Source organism: Cinclus cinclus, chromosome 6, assembly GCF_963662255.1.
Source record: "Cinclus cinclus chromosome 6, bCinCin1.1, whole genome shotgun sequence".
Taxonomy (NCBI): Eukaryota; Metazoa; Chordata; class Aves; order Passeriformes; family Cinclidae; genus Cinclus; species Cinclus cinclus.
In genome coordinates this window covers 38,641,538-38,660,098 of record NC_085051.1, presented here as the reverse complement: position 1 = coordinate 38,660,098, position 18,561 = coordinate 38,641,538, and the positions used below count along the sequence as shown (strand labels likewise).

The following is an 18,561-nucleotide window of genomic DNA, read 5'->3' as shown; positions in this document are numbered from 1 at the left end:
AAATGAACGTGACTGCATGATGAGGTAAATATCTGCATTAGCAGTTGCACTTCTGCTAAATCCTTGGGCCATGTCAAGATATGTATTTTTAATTGTAAATTACTGCAGCTAAAGAAAAAAGAGAATTTAGAATAGTACTAGAACTGTGTTGGCATTTATTAATGCTAATGCTGCTTCTTTAGACAACACACACTTGCAGGACACCTTTTCATCCAGATTCAATTCCCTCAAGCACATGGGTAAGACTAAGTCGCATCACAGGAAGGCTGTAAGTGGCATTCTTGGAAATATTAGGTGAAACACAGAGGATCTGGGGTTTTTTCTCCATTGGCCTTGTAAGAGAGAAGATGATGGCAGCCTCTTCCACTCAAAATTGAAAGCACTCTGCCCAAGGGCATTGAGGTGAGAGGTTTTTACTCATTTAATAAAGCTGCGGTATTTTTTTTTTTAATCAACATGCGAAATTTGTCAGTAGAATGCTTTGGGGAAGACATTTTGAACGCTGTCAGATCAATGGACATAGGACTCATTTTATTTTTAAAACCACTTTATTCTTCATGACTCCCACTTCAAATAATTTAGGCTTTGGTACTTGTTAGCTTGTCTTGTTGTTAAACTAAGTGGCAATTTTAATCAATTCACTTCAGTGCTTTTCCTCATGCTTCCTGCAAATCGTATTGTGCATTAATTACCAATGCTGCAGACACACACCTGGGAGTAAGTAGCATTTGCAATAATCAGGCTGCACAGGGAACATCAGAGAAAGGGTAAAACAGCCTTGCAAGCTTTAGCAAAAATTATGTAGATTTCATTAAGTGGTACCACCACTGCTGATTCTGATTCTTGAGTATACTAAACAATATTTTTTCCATATAAAATAGTACAAGTTCAGTAACCCAGATTAATATTTCACTATAGGGACACGCTGAACAGCTGATCTTCTGTATGTATTTATCTTGAATGAATAGCTTGTTCACATTGTGGGAAAGAAAAGCAAATGTTAAGAAGAAGGAATATAAAGACACTAGAATTAAATCTGGGAATTGATTGTGAGGGACGTAAGGGGAAGATAATGCTGTCATGGCTTGAAACAGTAAAGGCAGAACAGAATTCAATGTTGTTAAGCTGGGAGTGGTTAGAAGTCAAGTAAAAACATTAAATGCATCATACTGTGCAGGCACCCACTACTCATCATGGCTTCTTCTGAGAAGTGGGGGATAAGCACCAAGATCAGGGTAAGAACAGGATTAGAGAATCCCGCACCAATGGTGATAAGTGCACAGAGGGTGCAGATTCAGCTGGAAGACTGAACAGGCAATAGTTTCCCTTGTTATACCACTCAGCATATTCAGCAGTCCCATCATCCAGCAGAAGCAGGGTGGACACCCCATTCCTCCTGTTTACAGTCTTTCAGCACCCTACTAAAATGCACTGATCACCTCAGAGGTTTGCAGGGAATTTCCACGGAATAAGAGTAAGGGAAAACAAACAAAACCCAATGCAACATGCACATAGCACCTCAAAATACAGGACTGGCTACAGATCTGGTTGCAGATAAGTATGCAGACACTGGAAGCCCCAGATGCACCAAATCAGCTTCAAGTATAATAGTACTTACAGCTTGCTACCTATAGCTTACTGGTATTTGTTTTAAGCTGGTCTGTGGCACAGACATAGTATGTTCTCATCTGTCTGCAAAAGACTGTATGAGTGAACAAACCCCTAGAGGGATGGCAGTAAGAGGCATAATAGGAAAAAGCAAAAGCAGACAGGAAGAAAATGAGCCATATACACCCTGGGAGCAAAGATGACTGCAAATTCAGTAGCTATAACACGGTGACACTGTCAGATTAAAAACATTTGAAAAAATGTAGAACAAAACATTGTGCTGTATTTGAGGAAGTGCAACCTCTATTAATAAAAAAACTCACTAATATCTCCTGTTAATCACAGAATCACAGAATGCTAGTTGCAACTTCCCTGCCCTGGGCAGGGAGGCTAGCCATGAGATCATGTTGCTCAGGGCCCCATCCAGCCTGGCCTTGAAAACTTCCTAGGACAGGGCATTCGTAAGTTCTCCAGACAACCTGTTTCAGTGCCTCACCACTCCGTGGCTAAATAATTTCTCCAAATATCTTACCTAAATCTCTCCTCTTTTAATTTGACACTGTTCCCCCTTGTCCTATCACTATCTGCCTGCATAAAAAGTTCCTCTCCCTCTTTTTTTACAAGCCCCATCAAGTACTGGAAGGCTGCAGTGATGTCCTCCCAGAGCCCTCTCTTCTCAAGGCTGAAAAATCCCAGCTCTCTCAGCCTGTCTGTCCTCACAGGAGTTGTACTCCAGCCTACTGATCATCTTCCTAGCCAAGTCTGGATTAGCTGCAATAGGCCCACTCTTCTTTTGTGCTGGGGCTTCCTGACTGGATGCAGTACTTCACATGGTGTCTCACAGGGGCAGAGTGGAAAGGTGCAATAATTTTCTTCAACTTGTTGGCCAGCCTTCTTTTGATGCACCCCAGCATGTTGTAGACCACCTGGGCTGCAATCAAGTATTTTTTCTTCTCAGTCTAAACAAAAACACAACTTCAATGTTTGTGGGGTTTTTTTTGTTGTTGTTTGTTTGTATATCATCAAACATTTTGAATTTCAAACAAGAGGGAATATTCACCATCCAACAAAACTATCTATGCAAAGAACCACACTGGCCCTATACCAAACTAATCTGTTTCCACTGGAATAATAGGACATACTTCCTAAGGTTTAAAAAACCTTGATCTTGCCCCACTACAAACCACACATCTACAACTGCAATTACTATGCAAGTAAAAGCATTACTTTAGAATTTCGCCTTCATTTTCAATTGACTTACTGTGATTCTTTATTAATGGCTTTCAAATTATCTAATTTTTCTCCTACAATAATAAGACTAAAAACTTATCTTGATGGCCACTAACTTCTCAAGCTATGCAAATGAAATTAATACTATGGCCGAATATTCCCTTTTGAGCTGAAAATGATGAGTCAACCATTTTGTCAAAAGACAAACATTCAATCACTCAGCTATTTAACTACAGGAACTTCTACCAAAGAGAATGACTGTGAAGGACTCAGACTGTTCAACAGCTTATCCTTTACTGAATGATTAAAAGGCATAAATCCTGAAAATGAGTAGGAACCAAAATTCAAGGCTTTTATAGGCAGAAATATGCAAAGAAAGAAATTTAGTCTGGTGGAAGAAATCTGATCCTATTGTCTGGCATTAGTGTTAGGTCGTACTCATTTTCAGAATGCCTTTATTTTTCTTTTTCATTCATATTTGAGCTAACACAGATGCAATATATATTATTTACATGGATATGTAAAAGGTGTTCATTACGTTTCACTCATTTCCTCACTGTTTTATCTTTCTCATGATCTACAAAAATTTTTTCAGAGTTAATCCTAAGAAAAGGTGCTGTACCTAATTTTCAAGAAACTAATTCCTATTTCTGGGAAACAATTACAAAAGGTCAGTACAAAAATACACGGTCCATAATACAGGCTTTCTCCAAAACAAACAACATGACAAAGTGAAGCTTTATTGTCTTTGGACTTACTACAGATTTACTTATGTAGGCAACTATTCAGGCCCCTTCAGTGCAGTGTAGTATACTGAGATCAAGTAATCTGCAACTAAGAGCAAATGGCTGCCCCTTCATGATGCACTTTTTCTAATGTTTAAAGAAAACTGAGCAAGCTTCAAGGTCATTATTCAGTAGGACTCTAAGATCTCACTAAATCACTTGCGTAGCATGGAAGAATGGCAGTCACAAGAACCCGATAACAAGCAAAAACTGAGCTTAGAGTAGATTTGTAATACAAAGCTAATTCCTTTTATTTCTCTGTGCTCTGCCCACTCAAAGCACCATGTATTGCCAAACCCTTGGCAGTAACAAAGAGGAAATCACCACATAGATGCATTGTACATTCAGTGCCCCAAGAATACAGGACCATGGGCTCTGCAGAGAGCATCATGGGTCATCTCAAAAGAATGGGGACTATCGACTTACTTTTAAGCAACTCTTACTCATAAAGGTCCTGATTTATCTCTGAGATAGGATATCTCCTTTCACTTTAAGAAACACAAGTTCATTGAAATAAGCCTTGGAAAGAACATTTTTATGGAAACTCTCACAGATATGTTTTAGGAGACGGGTAAGTGCTGTGATAGCAATTTTAAAGCCCTTGAGATGAAGGCACAGAGTGATGAAGTAATTGCATTGAGGTCATTGAGCAAGCTACCTGTCCTGGTTCCAGACAGGGTTTATTTTTGCAGTAGACAGGAAGGCGCATGGCCAGGACACAGAAGTTCCTCTACACCAACTCATACCATTGCCAGGGGCAGGGGAAAGGAACTCTCTTCTGGGGAGAAGGGGCTCCTTCTGGGCATGAAAATATGGCAGAAGCAGCTGTCCAGTGTTGCCCATTAAGGGGGAAGGGGTGGTTGGGGAATTGGGGGTGTGGTTTCTGTGTGAATCGTTTATTTTCTTATTCCCTCTATCGTTAGTATTGTTGCTGTTACTTTTCAGTTTCTTGTCTCACTGCTGTACCCAGTAAATTGCTCTTATCTCAACCCATGATCTTTGCTTTTCGTGCCTCAGATTGGAGGGTGGAGAGAGAGTGGCACATGGTTTAATGGAAGAATTAATTGGAGAATACCATTCCTAAACCAAGACAGGTGTAATTGGAGCCCAGTGTGAGACATGAAGGGTTGAGACTCAACAGATCTGCCCAGAGCAGGTTGGAGACAAATTTGATCTTAGCATTTGTTGTATTAGGTCCAGAGTCAGTGGCCACAATGTGGTTTGGGCTGTTCAAATAGGTGTGTATATACAACCATGTATTTCCATATGTGCTCCTCATGATGACCGTTTTCAGAACAGGGAGAGGGATCAGGATTCCTTTGTTACTGTACTGTGGGATATCAGTTTATGATATGATAACATCAAGGACAATGAAGGTCATTTGGGATGTGTATTCAGTGTTTCTCTCCTATCCTTACTCAGGTACTACCTCTGGCAGCTCATTAACAATTATACCCCGTCTGTGGGAAGAACAGGGGAAATGACTTTTCCCAGCTTTTCACCCCCTTTTCTTCCTTCAGACCTGGTTTTGAGAATTTTGAATTCCTGCTGGATGCTAAGGAAAGCATATTATTCTCGGTAAGTCTGCCATATCTCTTCAGTACAGTCTATGCTATATTTAGAGTCAGGACAGAGATTTCTAGGGAGGTTGTTCAGAGATCTGCCCTGACGATGGATGGTCATAGACTGTGGGGGAGAATGGGCCAGTTTTTGGGGAAATTCTCTGCTCCAAAGGTTTAGCAGTTCACCCCTGAACAAATACAAGACCCTGTTTAAAGTGACAGAATGCACACTTCAAGGAAAATGCCGTGGCAACTCCAGAGAGGAGCAATTTATTGCAGTGTGCTGGGCCCTGGCTATGCTTTACTGGACACAGTTCAATACTAGAGAAACACCCTCCAGGGGAGGAGTAAGAAAGCAGACCTCCTACAGGCACCAGGGCCGCTCAAACTGCAGCTGAACCAGGGGAACAACCCGTGCCCCTAGCAGTCACCCCTACAAAGAACTCCAAGACCAAACGAATTCACTTAGTAAGGAATAAAGAGGAAACACGACCCACAGAACAGGAGGAAGAGGCAGGGACAGAGAATCACCTGATCCCTATTACCTCAGGAGAAGGTATTTCAAGGACCCAAAAGAGTGCCATTTGGATTTTGGGATAGCTGCTGTGGAGACGGAAGAAATTAGACAGTTGAATACCTTTCTTGGTTCCTCAGAAGGCTCTGTACTTTGTGTGTCAGCTGTCCTGAGTGGTCTTGAATAGGAAACCCCAATTGCCCAGGGATTTTGGAAATCATCACTAACAGGCCTGAAGGCAAAAAATTTGGATTATCAGGTGGAAAATGTCCTGGTTCCAGCAATGACAGGGTTAATTTTTGTAGTAGCCAAGAGGGGACATGGCCAGGACACACACATTATTCTATACCACCTCATGTCATGAGGACTCTTTCGTGGGAAGATTGGGTGTCTTCTGGTCCAGAAAATGTGTTGGAGGGAGCCATCCAGTATTGACCATTATTGGGGTGGAAAGGGTGGTCTATTATTGAGTGTGCTCTGATGTGTGTTTTTTTCCTGAATTGTTCCTTTTCCTATACCCTCTGTCATTAGTATTTTTGCTGTTACTGTTCGTTTTCTTATCTCATTGCTGTTCCCAGTAATTTGCTTTTCTCTGGACCTGTGATCTTTACCTTTTGTGGCTCCAGGTGGAGGAGGCAGGGCAGGGAGCTGCAGGTGGTTTTAGTGAGAGTGCTAAATTGGAGAATACCATTCCTAAATCATGACACCATGACAGAAGGAAAAACTGCAGAAAGTCAAAGGGACTAAATCCGCCCTGCATCTTGGAGCTTGTGCTACCTTACTGATGACCCTCCCTCCTCTTTTCACTGGCTCAGAGATGTCAGATTCTACTCTTTTCTGTCAGAGACATTTTAGAAACTAATATCTACGGTACTTCAAGAAAAAAATACCACTTTCACTTATGAATGGCAACTAACATTTGCACAATAAGAAAATTAATATTAATTTTAAATAACTAAAATAGCGTCCTTCGACACTTCTTTATGATAATAATTTTAATTCACATGACAGCTTAGGTTACAGTATTTGTATATTGGAAGACAGATGTGCAATGCACAATATAAGCAAATGTCCTGTAATTTCAATATTAGGCAGAATAAAGGAAATTACCTTTTTAAAATTATACTGAGTATCATTCTAATGATACTCCAAAGCAAAAAATAACAATTAAAACTGCTTTAGTAGTCACTCAGGTGAACCCAACAATGCAATTCAAATACTTATCTCTGGTTACAGCTAAGCATTTAAGTTGACCAAAACACTGGACAAAGAGAACAACATAATGTTATTGCAACTTTGTTGATAAAGTTATCTGAAAATGCAATGAGAATAACCAAAGTTATAATAGGCGTTAATGTTTTTGCTTGCTCTATATCCCATAAAACATACATATACAAAAAAATAAGAGGTTTGAAAATATTTTGTCTGCTAAAATATAGACAAAACTCAGAAGTTTATTTTTTTTTTGTTATTCCTTAAAGGAATCCTAAAAAGAACAGTGAATTCTGGTTTTGCAACATAAGTTGGGGGACAACTGTGTCATTTTGAATGCTTCTGTATTCACCTGTACTTGTGTGAAAACCTGGCAACACCCTTCAAAAAGAAATAAATTGAGAAGGAGATTAAGAACAGTTGGGAGTTATTCTGACAAAGGCGATTTTTTACAATTCTCCAAGGATTCTGATTATTTTAGTAATGATGCTCCCTTGCTTCTCTCTTTCACTACATCTTTTGTCCTCCTCTTCTCCATCTAAACAGCAATTGTGTACAAACTGTTGAATATTTAAAATAAAAGAATGCTACTCAGTCTTTAAAATATGTGGCCAATCATTACTTTGGTATTCACTGCAGTTAATCGTGATGCATTTATTAATGTGTAAATATCAGACATTTCCTTTGGCATTCCACTCTCCGTTTGCAATTCATTAACATATTGTTATTTTAAAATATTAGTCTCTGAGAAGACACTGGATTTTCAGTGGATTGGTCTCACAGTTGAAAAAGCATTTTTATATTCCGAATGCATCAAAACAGCACAATCTCTAGGCAGATACTAAGTGGGATTCACTGAAACACAATGTTAGTTCTAATGGATGGATGATTGTGTTTGGTCTTTTGAAACTTTGAAGTATAGGTAAGTCTTGATCACACAAATTAATAAATCCTAAAGCTGGAGTTAACAATAACCATTACACCCAAATTCTGCAGCTTAGCCCAGCCAATTTTTCAAAAGGTCAGGTTGTGAACTGGAGAAGATCAGGGAGGTCCACCGCATAGCTTTGTTGCCAGGCATCTCTCGTCTGGATTGTTGCAGGCATTTATTAGTATTCGTCAGCAGACTCAACAAAGCAAACAAGAAATTCAAGCACGAATAATAAAATGAAATGCTGCTATATAACCCTTTGTCATTCAGCAAATACGGGACTTTTTAGCTACATTGTTCCTAAACCTGGGTTACTACTTTAATTTTTCTCCACAGTGCTCACTGAATGAGTATGCATGTGTGTTAAATGCAGAGCTCCCTTAACAACTGCAGGACTGCCATTTAATCTGTTGGTAGATGGACCATTTCCTGTGGGAACTCTAGCTATGATTTCCAGATCCACCAAATAAATCTCAGATTAAGATTCCAAATGAAACCTGCCTTTGGCAGATAAAAAATGTCAAGATGGATATAAACAGTAAAATTATAAATTATCTAGGTGTTGCACGATGACTTGATGTGCGTTTTTTGTTTACACTTTCCCTGATATCACAACTATACAAGGCATTCATCAAATGTCACACTTTCATAATACTGGAGGCATCATTAAAACTGTTTGGCTAAGGACCTTGAAGTGTTTAAGCAGTAGCTCAAAAGTATATTTGTGCAAAGTAGAAGAATAAATTTACATATCAGCAGCAGCTCATAAGGGATGGGTAAATATTCTGTTTATCTCTCATTGTAATTCAGGTTAGTTTAAATACAGGGTTTCAGGATATCATTACAGCCTATATGGAGTCATTACATAATTTCCAAACATAGTGTCTGCTGGAGTTTTACTAAGCATGCTGTGTTTATGTTTTCTAAACCACCTAAAAACAAAGTAAACCCTCCCACCCCATTTGTCTTTTGCTATTGTCATATCAGACAATTGCTTTTCACATATAACTCCCTTCCATTATCTAAATCTTAATGATCCAGAACTCCCTTTTATCTAGGCAGGGTCATGTTTCCCAGTGCCCATTAATTACAGTGAAAATTCTGTTATCCAAATGTACTCAACCTCCCCTACCACACACAAACAATTAAGGCTTTGCTGAATTAAGAGTTCTAAACAAAAGCCCAGGAAACTACTGCTTTAGAAGTAAAGAAAAATATTGCAATTTTAAGTGTTCAATATAAAAGAAAGATCACTCTGCATAAAGTAGCCATAAAACACCTTGCCCCTGCACCCTTTTATTCCAGTAGTGTTCTAAAGATGCAGGTGAACTCACAAATAAGAGTTGGCAATGCACTCCCTGAAGTACCTTTTTATAATAATTGTTAAATACTTTTGCTCTGAACTTAAGCCTCATTCTAGCTGTTATAAAATAGAAGTAATGAAGGCTTATAAAGAAGAAAAAAACCAAATTCCTCCTGCACTTGTGTAAGGTTTTCTAAAGCTCCTTCTGAAGCACTACTTAAAAGTTGCTGTGGTAGAAAGTGCTGTTCTCTCTGAAGTACATTTCAAGACATTCTGAAGTTAACTGCACTCATACTTTACACACTTAAGATTCAAAGTGCAATACTTCAAGGTATGCATTCCCCCATCCTTAGTGCTTGCAGCCCTCAGTACAGATAAGGCCCTACATGTTTTGAGCGTACCATAAAAGGTCCAAGAAAATCATAGTCACAACACTGCAGTGAGTCAGGCAAATACTGGATATCTAGTTGTGCTTCTGATGAGGAGTCTTTCTGCATGCAGTCTGGCTAAAAATGTGCTGTATTACACCAGTCAAAAAGTACAAGGAAAGAAATGGAATGTAAAAAGAAGAGATGAGAATTTATACGCACAAAGGGATGATTATATTTACAGGAAAGACCAAGTGGTATTGGATGACTTTTATCATTAATTAGCTCATTCTTATCTTCTAAGTCATGTCACACTATTCCTTCTTCTTCTATGGAAGAGGTTTTCTACATCTTCCATGCTTAGTGTTTCTGAACAGTTACTAGCCACTTTTCTTAGGTATTACTCATGAATTTCATCCTCTCAGCCTCTTTTCAGCCTTTTACATCATTCAGAGATGAACTGCAACTACACTTGACACTTTGCAAGGGGATCTCTGACAGCACACAGTGAGTTTGATGCTGAAAGCACAGCACACATTGAAGACACTGATGAGCTGGGCCACATGGGTGTAGAGGATGCTGCCTCTCTGCGTATCACATACATTTTTTTGCATCCAAACCACCCTTACAATATGCAGGCCTTCTTTCCCAAGTAAACAGCACTTTGTTGCTAAAAGAGGGTAGGAGGGGAAGAACAGGCTCACAGTGTCTCCTGTTGAGGCATGTAAAAAAAGAGACTTCACTATGACAAGTATGCTTAATTCTGCCTCTGCTACAGCCTTGAGAGAGGGCCTTTAGATTTACTTTAGTGTTTACGGCCAATAGTGGGTATATTCTGGAGAAACAGGCAGCAGCACCTTTACCATTTGCTGCTTCTTTACCCAAGTGGAGTATTAGATGAAAAACCTTTACAATGCCATATTACTCTCAAGACTTTCTTTACCCTTTCATCTTTGAGTGTGCCAAACTCACACAATAGAAATTCCAGAAAAAAGTCCTTGTAATTACTACTGCAAAAACAAATCCACAAAAAAAAACGCATTACACAACTAGAAGAGTTTTCTACTTCTACTAAGATAGTCAAAGTTACAGAAAAGATTATTCATTTTACTTAACCTTTGCATATGACGACATTTCCTCAATTACTATGAATGTAAAACATCCCAAAACCCCACAGCTCACCACCAGACAAAACACCTCCATTACAAATTTCCCTGCACAAGCTCATTCTGCAGTTCTGTTCCAATCTACATTATCACATCTCTTTAAAGCTAGTCTCCTCTGAACTAGCTTCCAGACACACAATTTTAAAGTATATGTACAAGCTGCATTCCTTTGAAGTTACATGGAAAGTGTGTATATGGATCATAACTAAAGTTACCATCAAATACTCAGAAGTGTGATTGGTTCACTGACTTACATTGCAATCTATGCTTCAATTAATGGCTTAGCAATATATATATATTTCTATGCTTGAAAAACATAATAACCACCTTTTAAGCAAGCAAACAACTTTGCCATTAAAAATAATCAATCTATTAACTTGTCTTAGCAATTTACAAATAAAAATTACACAATACTTTTAATTCTGGAGTCAGCAAAACTCTTAATTTTGTTGTCAAAACAGACCAAACAGTACTTAAAATTCTAAGACTTCTCCTAATTTCTGCCCTGACCTTAAACCATGGATGCTCATAAATGAGCAAAAACATTACATTAGTTAAAGACTATATAATACAGAAGTATAGCTGCACCTACTCAAACACGGTACATCAGTCAAATAAGACACAAATTTAACTCCAGCATTTGCACACTCACCACTTTCCCATCCTGGCAATGCTTCTGAAAAACTGCCATATTAAGTCCTAAATGTATATATAAGAAGAGAAACCACCCAATTTCAGGTTCCCTCTTGTGTTTTCATAGTATTAATTTTTTATAGTTCCCATCATGCATGGAAACCCTACTGAAGTAACAACTCTACCCCAATGCAATGTGCTTCCCCACATCCACCATCACTGCAATGCAAAGATATGCACCTATTTGCCAATACGAGTTTATTTTTTTTAACTGAATACTATTCTAGGCTTTCTAGATTGGATCGTGAATATTTTTCATTTTTAAGTGGCACAGTTCTCACTGGTCTGCTGCCAATGTTCCTGGTACATTCTCTCAAGTATCCTTAGAGGGAAATGAAAAAAGGCATTAACCTTCTGCTAAAAACAAGAGAAAGAGTACATTTAAACTAGATACAAACACAAAATAACAAGCCTTGCACACAAACTGCTCTTTTAATTCTCCCTAACAGAATGGAACACTGACAAGTCTTCAATCCATACAGGGATACTGTACTCCAAACAACTCGTAAAGTTAAAAAGAAAATCTCACCTATCAAACGCTTCAGATACACTCCTCTTAAACACTGCCTTTCTTTCAAGTGTTTTATTTTATAACATCTATTAACAGGTTACACATTATCCCACAGAACCGCCATAAACCTACCACTTTTCTGTATCTGTTTTTTTTTCTGTTGTTTAAAATTTTCATTGCTTGACTGAATTTTCATCTGGTCGGATAAATTTAATCTTGTATTTGCATTACCATCCTTATTTCTTGACAAATAATATAATCTCCAGTATTTCAGTATACTCCTAAAAATTTTTGGATAAATCATTATAGGGTTATTCTAAACCCAGCTTTTAAACTTCCAAGTTACAAGAAAGGAACATCAAAATACAGCACAGTAGAACTCACATAAGGAAAGATGCAACGATAACAGAGCAAGCAGGATACAAAACATCATACTCCTCAACACACACATTTACACAGCAAATGAAAAGTTGCTGTGATTAAAAAAATGCACCAGAATAGCTACCAAGGGCACATATTGAACATTATGTTGCTGAAATTGACCTGTTATCTTTATGAGAAATGAATGCAATTTAGATGTTAATACCCAAATTATATCTAAGAAAAAAAAAATTCCCCATCCACACCAGTATGATGACAGATTTACCCATAATGCCTTTCTCTAAATTTCCTAGCAGCAAAACCACAAATACATGACTTATTAATGATTATGCTAAAGAAAAGTGTATAAATTTTACTTTTATTTATAGAACAGTGTCTATTGGATACATGAATCTGTAAGTGTTAGCTTGGAAGAAACAGCTGTCTAAACAGCAAAAAATATTGACTTAAAAGCATCAGAAAAACAATACACACGAAACTCAGTAACTACTCAGTTTTCAAAATATGTCTGAGCAGCAGCAGAACACCATTTCTTACAATTAGACAGAAAATATTTCACAGAGAATGTTTCATTTGCCTACTTTGGAAAACTTAACCTTTTGAACCAATCTTAGGGTATGCTGACCCCTAAAGGTCTAAAAACACTAAGCCTGATTAAGCCATTATACGTTTAAATTGTCAGAATACAATTCTCCACTAACTTACACCACTACTTATGCCATTACTATTTTTGTTTACAGAGTATATGATTCAAAATCTTTTGAACTTCACTCAGTAACAGCTCAAAATTCCATAAATCAAAAATGAGAAGTTTATTTTACAGAAAAATATAGGTAGAAATTCCTTTACATATGAAAGAAAAGCATCATCTACAAAAAGAAGCATTTCTTCTTTCTTCTAAACAGACTCTCCATGAGAAACTTGACATTTATTATCTTTTGAGATAGAATACATAGAAGTCAAAAAAAGGAAATGTACAAGAAGCTATGAGGCTCTGATATAGAGGGAAATTTTGATGCTGACACATCTACTCCATTCTGGATTTTTTAACCTACACATATTCACATAATATCAAAAATTCACCCTTTTTTATGTCTTTCCCTTTCTTCCTTCTCCCTGTCACAATCTAGTCACAAGCCACTTCCTCTACAAAGTCAGTCAGTCATGTAATGTACTCTCAAATTCAGTGGGGTTTTTTTCCCTTAGATTTCTGTCACGAAACATAGAAGATCTGAGAACAATTGTGTCTGGTCAACCAAATGAAAATACAAAAACATACTTGCATCCTGATGAAGATGAAACTCCACTAACTGGGGAAGATCCAAGTTAACCAATGTCACCTTTACCTCCAAGCCTTACCTTACTGTCTTAATTCAGTCAAGCTACTAATGACAAACTCATTAATATTAGTAGATGGCTTAATCACACTCAAGTCGAGAATGAATAGCCAAGAAAATTACTTTAACACAGACTTTCAGATTTATTGCTAACAATCAAAAAAAGGTTGTAAAGTGCAATGTCAAGACTAAGAATTTAAACAAGACTTCTGAAAGTTATACAAAAACATTTTTATTAAGCCAGAAAATAAAGGTGAAGCTTTATATTAATGTAGCTGCTCTCCTGTTACTCCAAGTACTTTTAAGGGGCAGTATGCAGTTGTGGTTCTTTTTTCTTTTCTTCCAAAGTCAGTCATATATCAGCAAGAACAAACACACTCCAGTCACTGCCTAGCACTGGTATAACACCTGAGGTTTCTTATTAGTATCTTTCAAGTCCCTACCTTTTGACCAGTTCTCCATTTGTTCTTCTGAACTTGTTTGATCTGGCAGTGAGTCCAGTTTTTGCTTGAAGGCTTCAGAGCTAAAATAAAACAAACTCTAGTTAAATAAACGTGAAACAATATAACACACCTATACTTTGCCTTCATTTGACAGAAAATTTACAAAACAAATTATTTTAAGTATTTACAGCAGCACAATGAAATCTGCATATTTTAACGGTCAGTGTAAAATTATATTTCTAAGTAAAATATTTTTTTCTTCGCTCATCCAATTTTTCTAATTGTTTGGTTCAGTTTTCTCTTGCATGTGATGTCTTTGCTGAATTATTTATTAGTTTAGTTTTTCTTCTAGAGTCTGGTCTTGGAAGTACACATTAGTGAGCACAGCCCAAATCACACCAAGCAGTCCTGCTACACACAAGAAGCCTGCTCCCTTTGGCAGTTATTACAGATGGTGGCATGTGCATCACTTCACAGCATTCTTTCTCCTGCTTTAATTTCCTATTAAAATACAAATAATGTATTTTGGCCCGAGACCACTCTGACTCTGAATATGCAGGTCTTTCTAAACAGCTAAATAATGCATCCTAATATTTGCATGCATATTGCTTTAGAATACAGTTAATTGCACAGTTGCAATATTTGACATAATCAAAGATCTTCAAGAAGCAACCCCCAATAAGACCTATAGTAAAATGTTATGCCTACCAGGCATCCTTTTGGGTGTTAAAATATACGCTCTCCTATGTGTTAAAAATTCAATTATACTCTGTATTGCAAGGAAATCTAAGTATTTTGTAATCTTGGTAAGGTAGTAAGCTGACCACAAATTGTATTACTTACTCAAAAACCTTTTTAAAAAGTATCATACAATTTTTATCCTTAACTATGCAGTTGTGCTTATTTTGTATGTTTTCCCTGCTACATTTTTTTTACATTTATTAAAATGATGCATGTGCCTTGAAGACACATGAAGATTATGAAGATTATGAAAACACTCAGAGAGCTGTCATTGTGCTGAAAAATGTAAGAGATTTAAAAAAAGTACATATTTTAAAATTCAAGAAAATAATACCAAGACACATATCCTAAATAATAAAGCAGCAGAAGAAATTATTTTCCCATAAAGCACCAAAAAAGCAGATGATTTCATTTTTATATTTAAAATTGTAAAAAAATTAATTGTACAAACACTCAAGATTCAACACTAACATATATATACAAAACATTCAAGAAATACATATTTAGCTCATATTAATTGTTGACTAGAAATCCGCATTATAAAAAAACTGTGTAGGATTTGATGTGCTTAGGTCTTAACTAAAAATAAAAAGTTCACCTCATATTGCAGAACTCTGAGTCCCATAAAAGCACCCTTCAGATGAAGCTGTATGCTTCTTCTTCAATTCTGTGTAACTGTGTTGATTTGAAGTTGGCAATCTTTTCCTAAGTTCCTCATTTACTTTTGGATTAGCTGAAAATATAGAGGGTTATTAATATCAAGAAATAGGTTTCTGTCAATGAAGCCATTTCCCTACATATTGCACAAAAAGGTTCATAATAATTGCAGTATTTTAATAAGATATTCATATAGCACGACATGAAGAAAATATGGTATTTAATAACCTCTGGAGTATTTTAAAACATGTCTTAGGGCCTTAATGTGTCTAGTAATATACTATTTAAAACCATAATTTTATCCCTCCACAATATACAGTCATTCTTCCTCGCCATTTACCCAGCTAATGAATGCCAGCAATTAGTAAAATGTAATCCCATTGCACAATCATTTTAATGCTTTTAGCACTCAGAAAAGTAAACACCAAATTAATACTGCTCAAGCCATATCAGATCCTAGCTGGAAGCAAGCAATTATAGTTCAGCTCCTCAGGTGTAATTAAATGATTGGAATGATTTAGTTCCATAAATGCAAGTTAATTCATAAGCAAGCAACAAATATACTGGGAGTAATTACAAGAAACATTGACAGTCTAAGCAGGGCATGTGCCTCTCTGTAGCTGATATAGGAAAATGCTGCCCTCTCCCGGAAATAATAGACTATGGCACAGGAAAAATTCATGACTGAAGTCAAGAGGCTCATTTTATGGACTTTGTCTTCATAGGTGAAAGAGGTTCTTCTAACTAATAGGAATTTTCTGGTTTAAACATAGAGAAAATTTAAAAAATTGTTGATATCAGATTAAAGTCACCTTTCGATCAAAGCAAAATGGAAAGATTTTTGGGGCTCCTGAGGCTGTGCCAATTTGTTTCCCCATAATTTGAAAAAAAAAGTTAGGATACATAGCAACAAAATATTCCAGAGACTAAGAATTTAAACTAGTTGCTCTGAACTCAGACACTGCAATAGGTAGCTGACTTGTGCACAACACTTACTTGTTGTTCAAGATGTACCTTTACAGAAAGCACCTTGAACATAAGGTATTTTTAGAACCAAAACTTATTGAACCATCATTATTCAGTGAGTGTTAAAAGTCACCTTTTAAAAAACTATCGGAAGTGGCCATTAAGGTTTTCACACAAGGAATCATCAGAAAAATCGAGTACTTTAATTTGAAGACAATCTGTTAATAATCAATCTGTGTAATAATGAGAGGAAAAGAAAGCTGGAGATTAAAAGAAAGTGTACTGGTAGACCAAGACAGAACTGAAAATACAAAATGAAACCATAACCCAAATGTTAGAAGTAATTTTAAATCTAATTTCCTTACTCACTATTTATTTATCCAACTTGTACTAGTGTAGAATGACTAGGACATCATGAAAGAAAGTGAAAATAACTTTAAAAAAATGTCCCTATTGGTTGAATATAAAATGCAACAGTCACATAGAATTAATAGTTAGGTACAATAATAAAAGAACTTTCAGACCTAACTGTTTTGCCATCTACAAAGATAAATGGTTCCCAATGCTGCACATAGCAGCATGGGAGAGAAGTTACACACTGTGGTCAGTATATACCTATTTTTCCACACAAACTGTAGGAAAGCTTGATACAGAAGCATCTGATCAATGTAAAAGCCTTAAAATTGTTCTTTACCACTAGCACTTAGGCATAAAAAATTTATTTGTTCCAGATCTTCGTGTATTTCAAAACAAACCCAAGCTGTACAAAATACCTTGTGTGTTACTTTACTTACTGTGGAAAAGAAAAAAAATTATTTTAAGAAGTCGTATTATTAAAAGTTTAAAATGTACTGCACATTTGCTTTGCCCTTTGATGTCACAGTCCTATTTTTCTATTCAAATCTTGTACACTGTAAGTTAATTGCTTTTGGAAGCTACTTATTATTCATGTAAAAATTAATGTGCCAATGTGTTTAAATCCTTTTAAATGACCATTCATGCATCTTTCTTCTTTAAGTACCAATGAAATCTGTCAAAGATATCAATGCAAGATGGTCTTAGACAAAGTTCTAATATAGATTTTTTCTGCTAACATAAGATTTTCATTTTCGTCAACTTTACTTAAATTCCATTAATTTTTTAAGCTGCTTTTAATAAATTCACAAGTAAAAAATTTTAGGCTCCATAGTCTGTCATTTGTGTTCCAGCTGACTTTATGAATATTAATAACAGTGTTATCCTGATTAAATAGGCTTCATATAAAATCCCTGTGAATCCTATAGCTCAGACATCTCATTTTTCCAACTCTTTATGAATTTGGATTCAGACATTAAACTGGAAAAAACCTTAAAAAACAGATTCAGTGGTACATTGGTGTACCCTTAAGCAAAAAATTAGCTGTTCTAATGATTCAAATAATTAAAATTGATAGGAGCACACACTGAGATTTCAGGCTTTCTGTACACATGCAACATATTTTAACTCTAATGAAAACATCAACACTTCACAGACAAGGGATTAAGAATCTATTATAAAATAATAATACCTGTCCTAATGCTTACCTTAAACAAACAGATGATATAATCTTTACTCTTTATATATGGAGTGCTGATTTGGAGAAGTATTTTCCAAAGAGAAAAAAATTAGTTGATGCCTAATTACATAAGCATACGCATGAAATACATGCACATTCTAGTTTATCACAGGAGCCCAGGGAAAAACAGCATTAACTATTAAATGGTTCATACTTCAGGAAAACTGACCTTTTTCTTAAGAATGTCAAATTGAAACACGTGGGAAATATTAATATTATCCTGTAAGACTTATGCAGTCCCAGTTTTGAACTGTTAACTTCTTTCCATGCTTATATGTTTGAATTATTTACGTCTATGACAGACAAAAGTGGAAAATTAAGCTCACCGCAGTTCCTTCACTTTTTTATAGAGTGCTAACTGGAATGACTGTTTCCTCATCCATTCAGGAAAATATTCTGCAAAAACATGTTTAAAATACTTTGCCTTTCAGTACCTTGGGATACGAATGGATTTTAGGAGGAAAAGAAATCTAAGCAAAATAACAGCTTCTTCAAAAGGATGGCATACCAATACCAATTTGAATTACTCATCAACACAAACACTTCACAGGAATCAAAT

At 36.4% G+C, this 18,561-nt stretch overlaps 1 protein-coding gene across 1 annotated transcript in view; it reads right to left on the bottom strand.

Annotated features, from left to right (window-relative positions):
* Nucleotides 1–18,057, bottom strand: part of MIPOL1 (mirror-image polydactyly 1) — a 151,614-nt gene extending 133,557 nt beyond the window's left edge. Inside the window, exons 1-3 of the mRNA XM_062494999.1 lie at nucleotides 17,971–18,057; nucleotides 15,384–15,518; nucleotides 14,045–14,124 (exon numbers count right to left, since the gene is read on the bottom strand). Of these exons, the coding sequence (XP_062350983.1) occupies nucleotides 14,045–14,124; nucleotides 15,384–15,388 (85 nt within the window). The 5' untranslated portion in view covers nucleotides 15,389–15,518; nucleotides 17,971–18,057. The remainder of the gene's footprint in view (nucleotides 1–14,044; nucleotides 14,125–15,383; nucleotides 15,519–17,970) is intronic.
* Nucleotides 18,058–18,561: the final 504 nt, after the last annotated feature.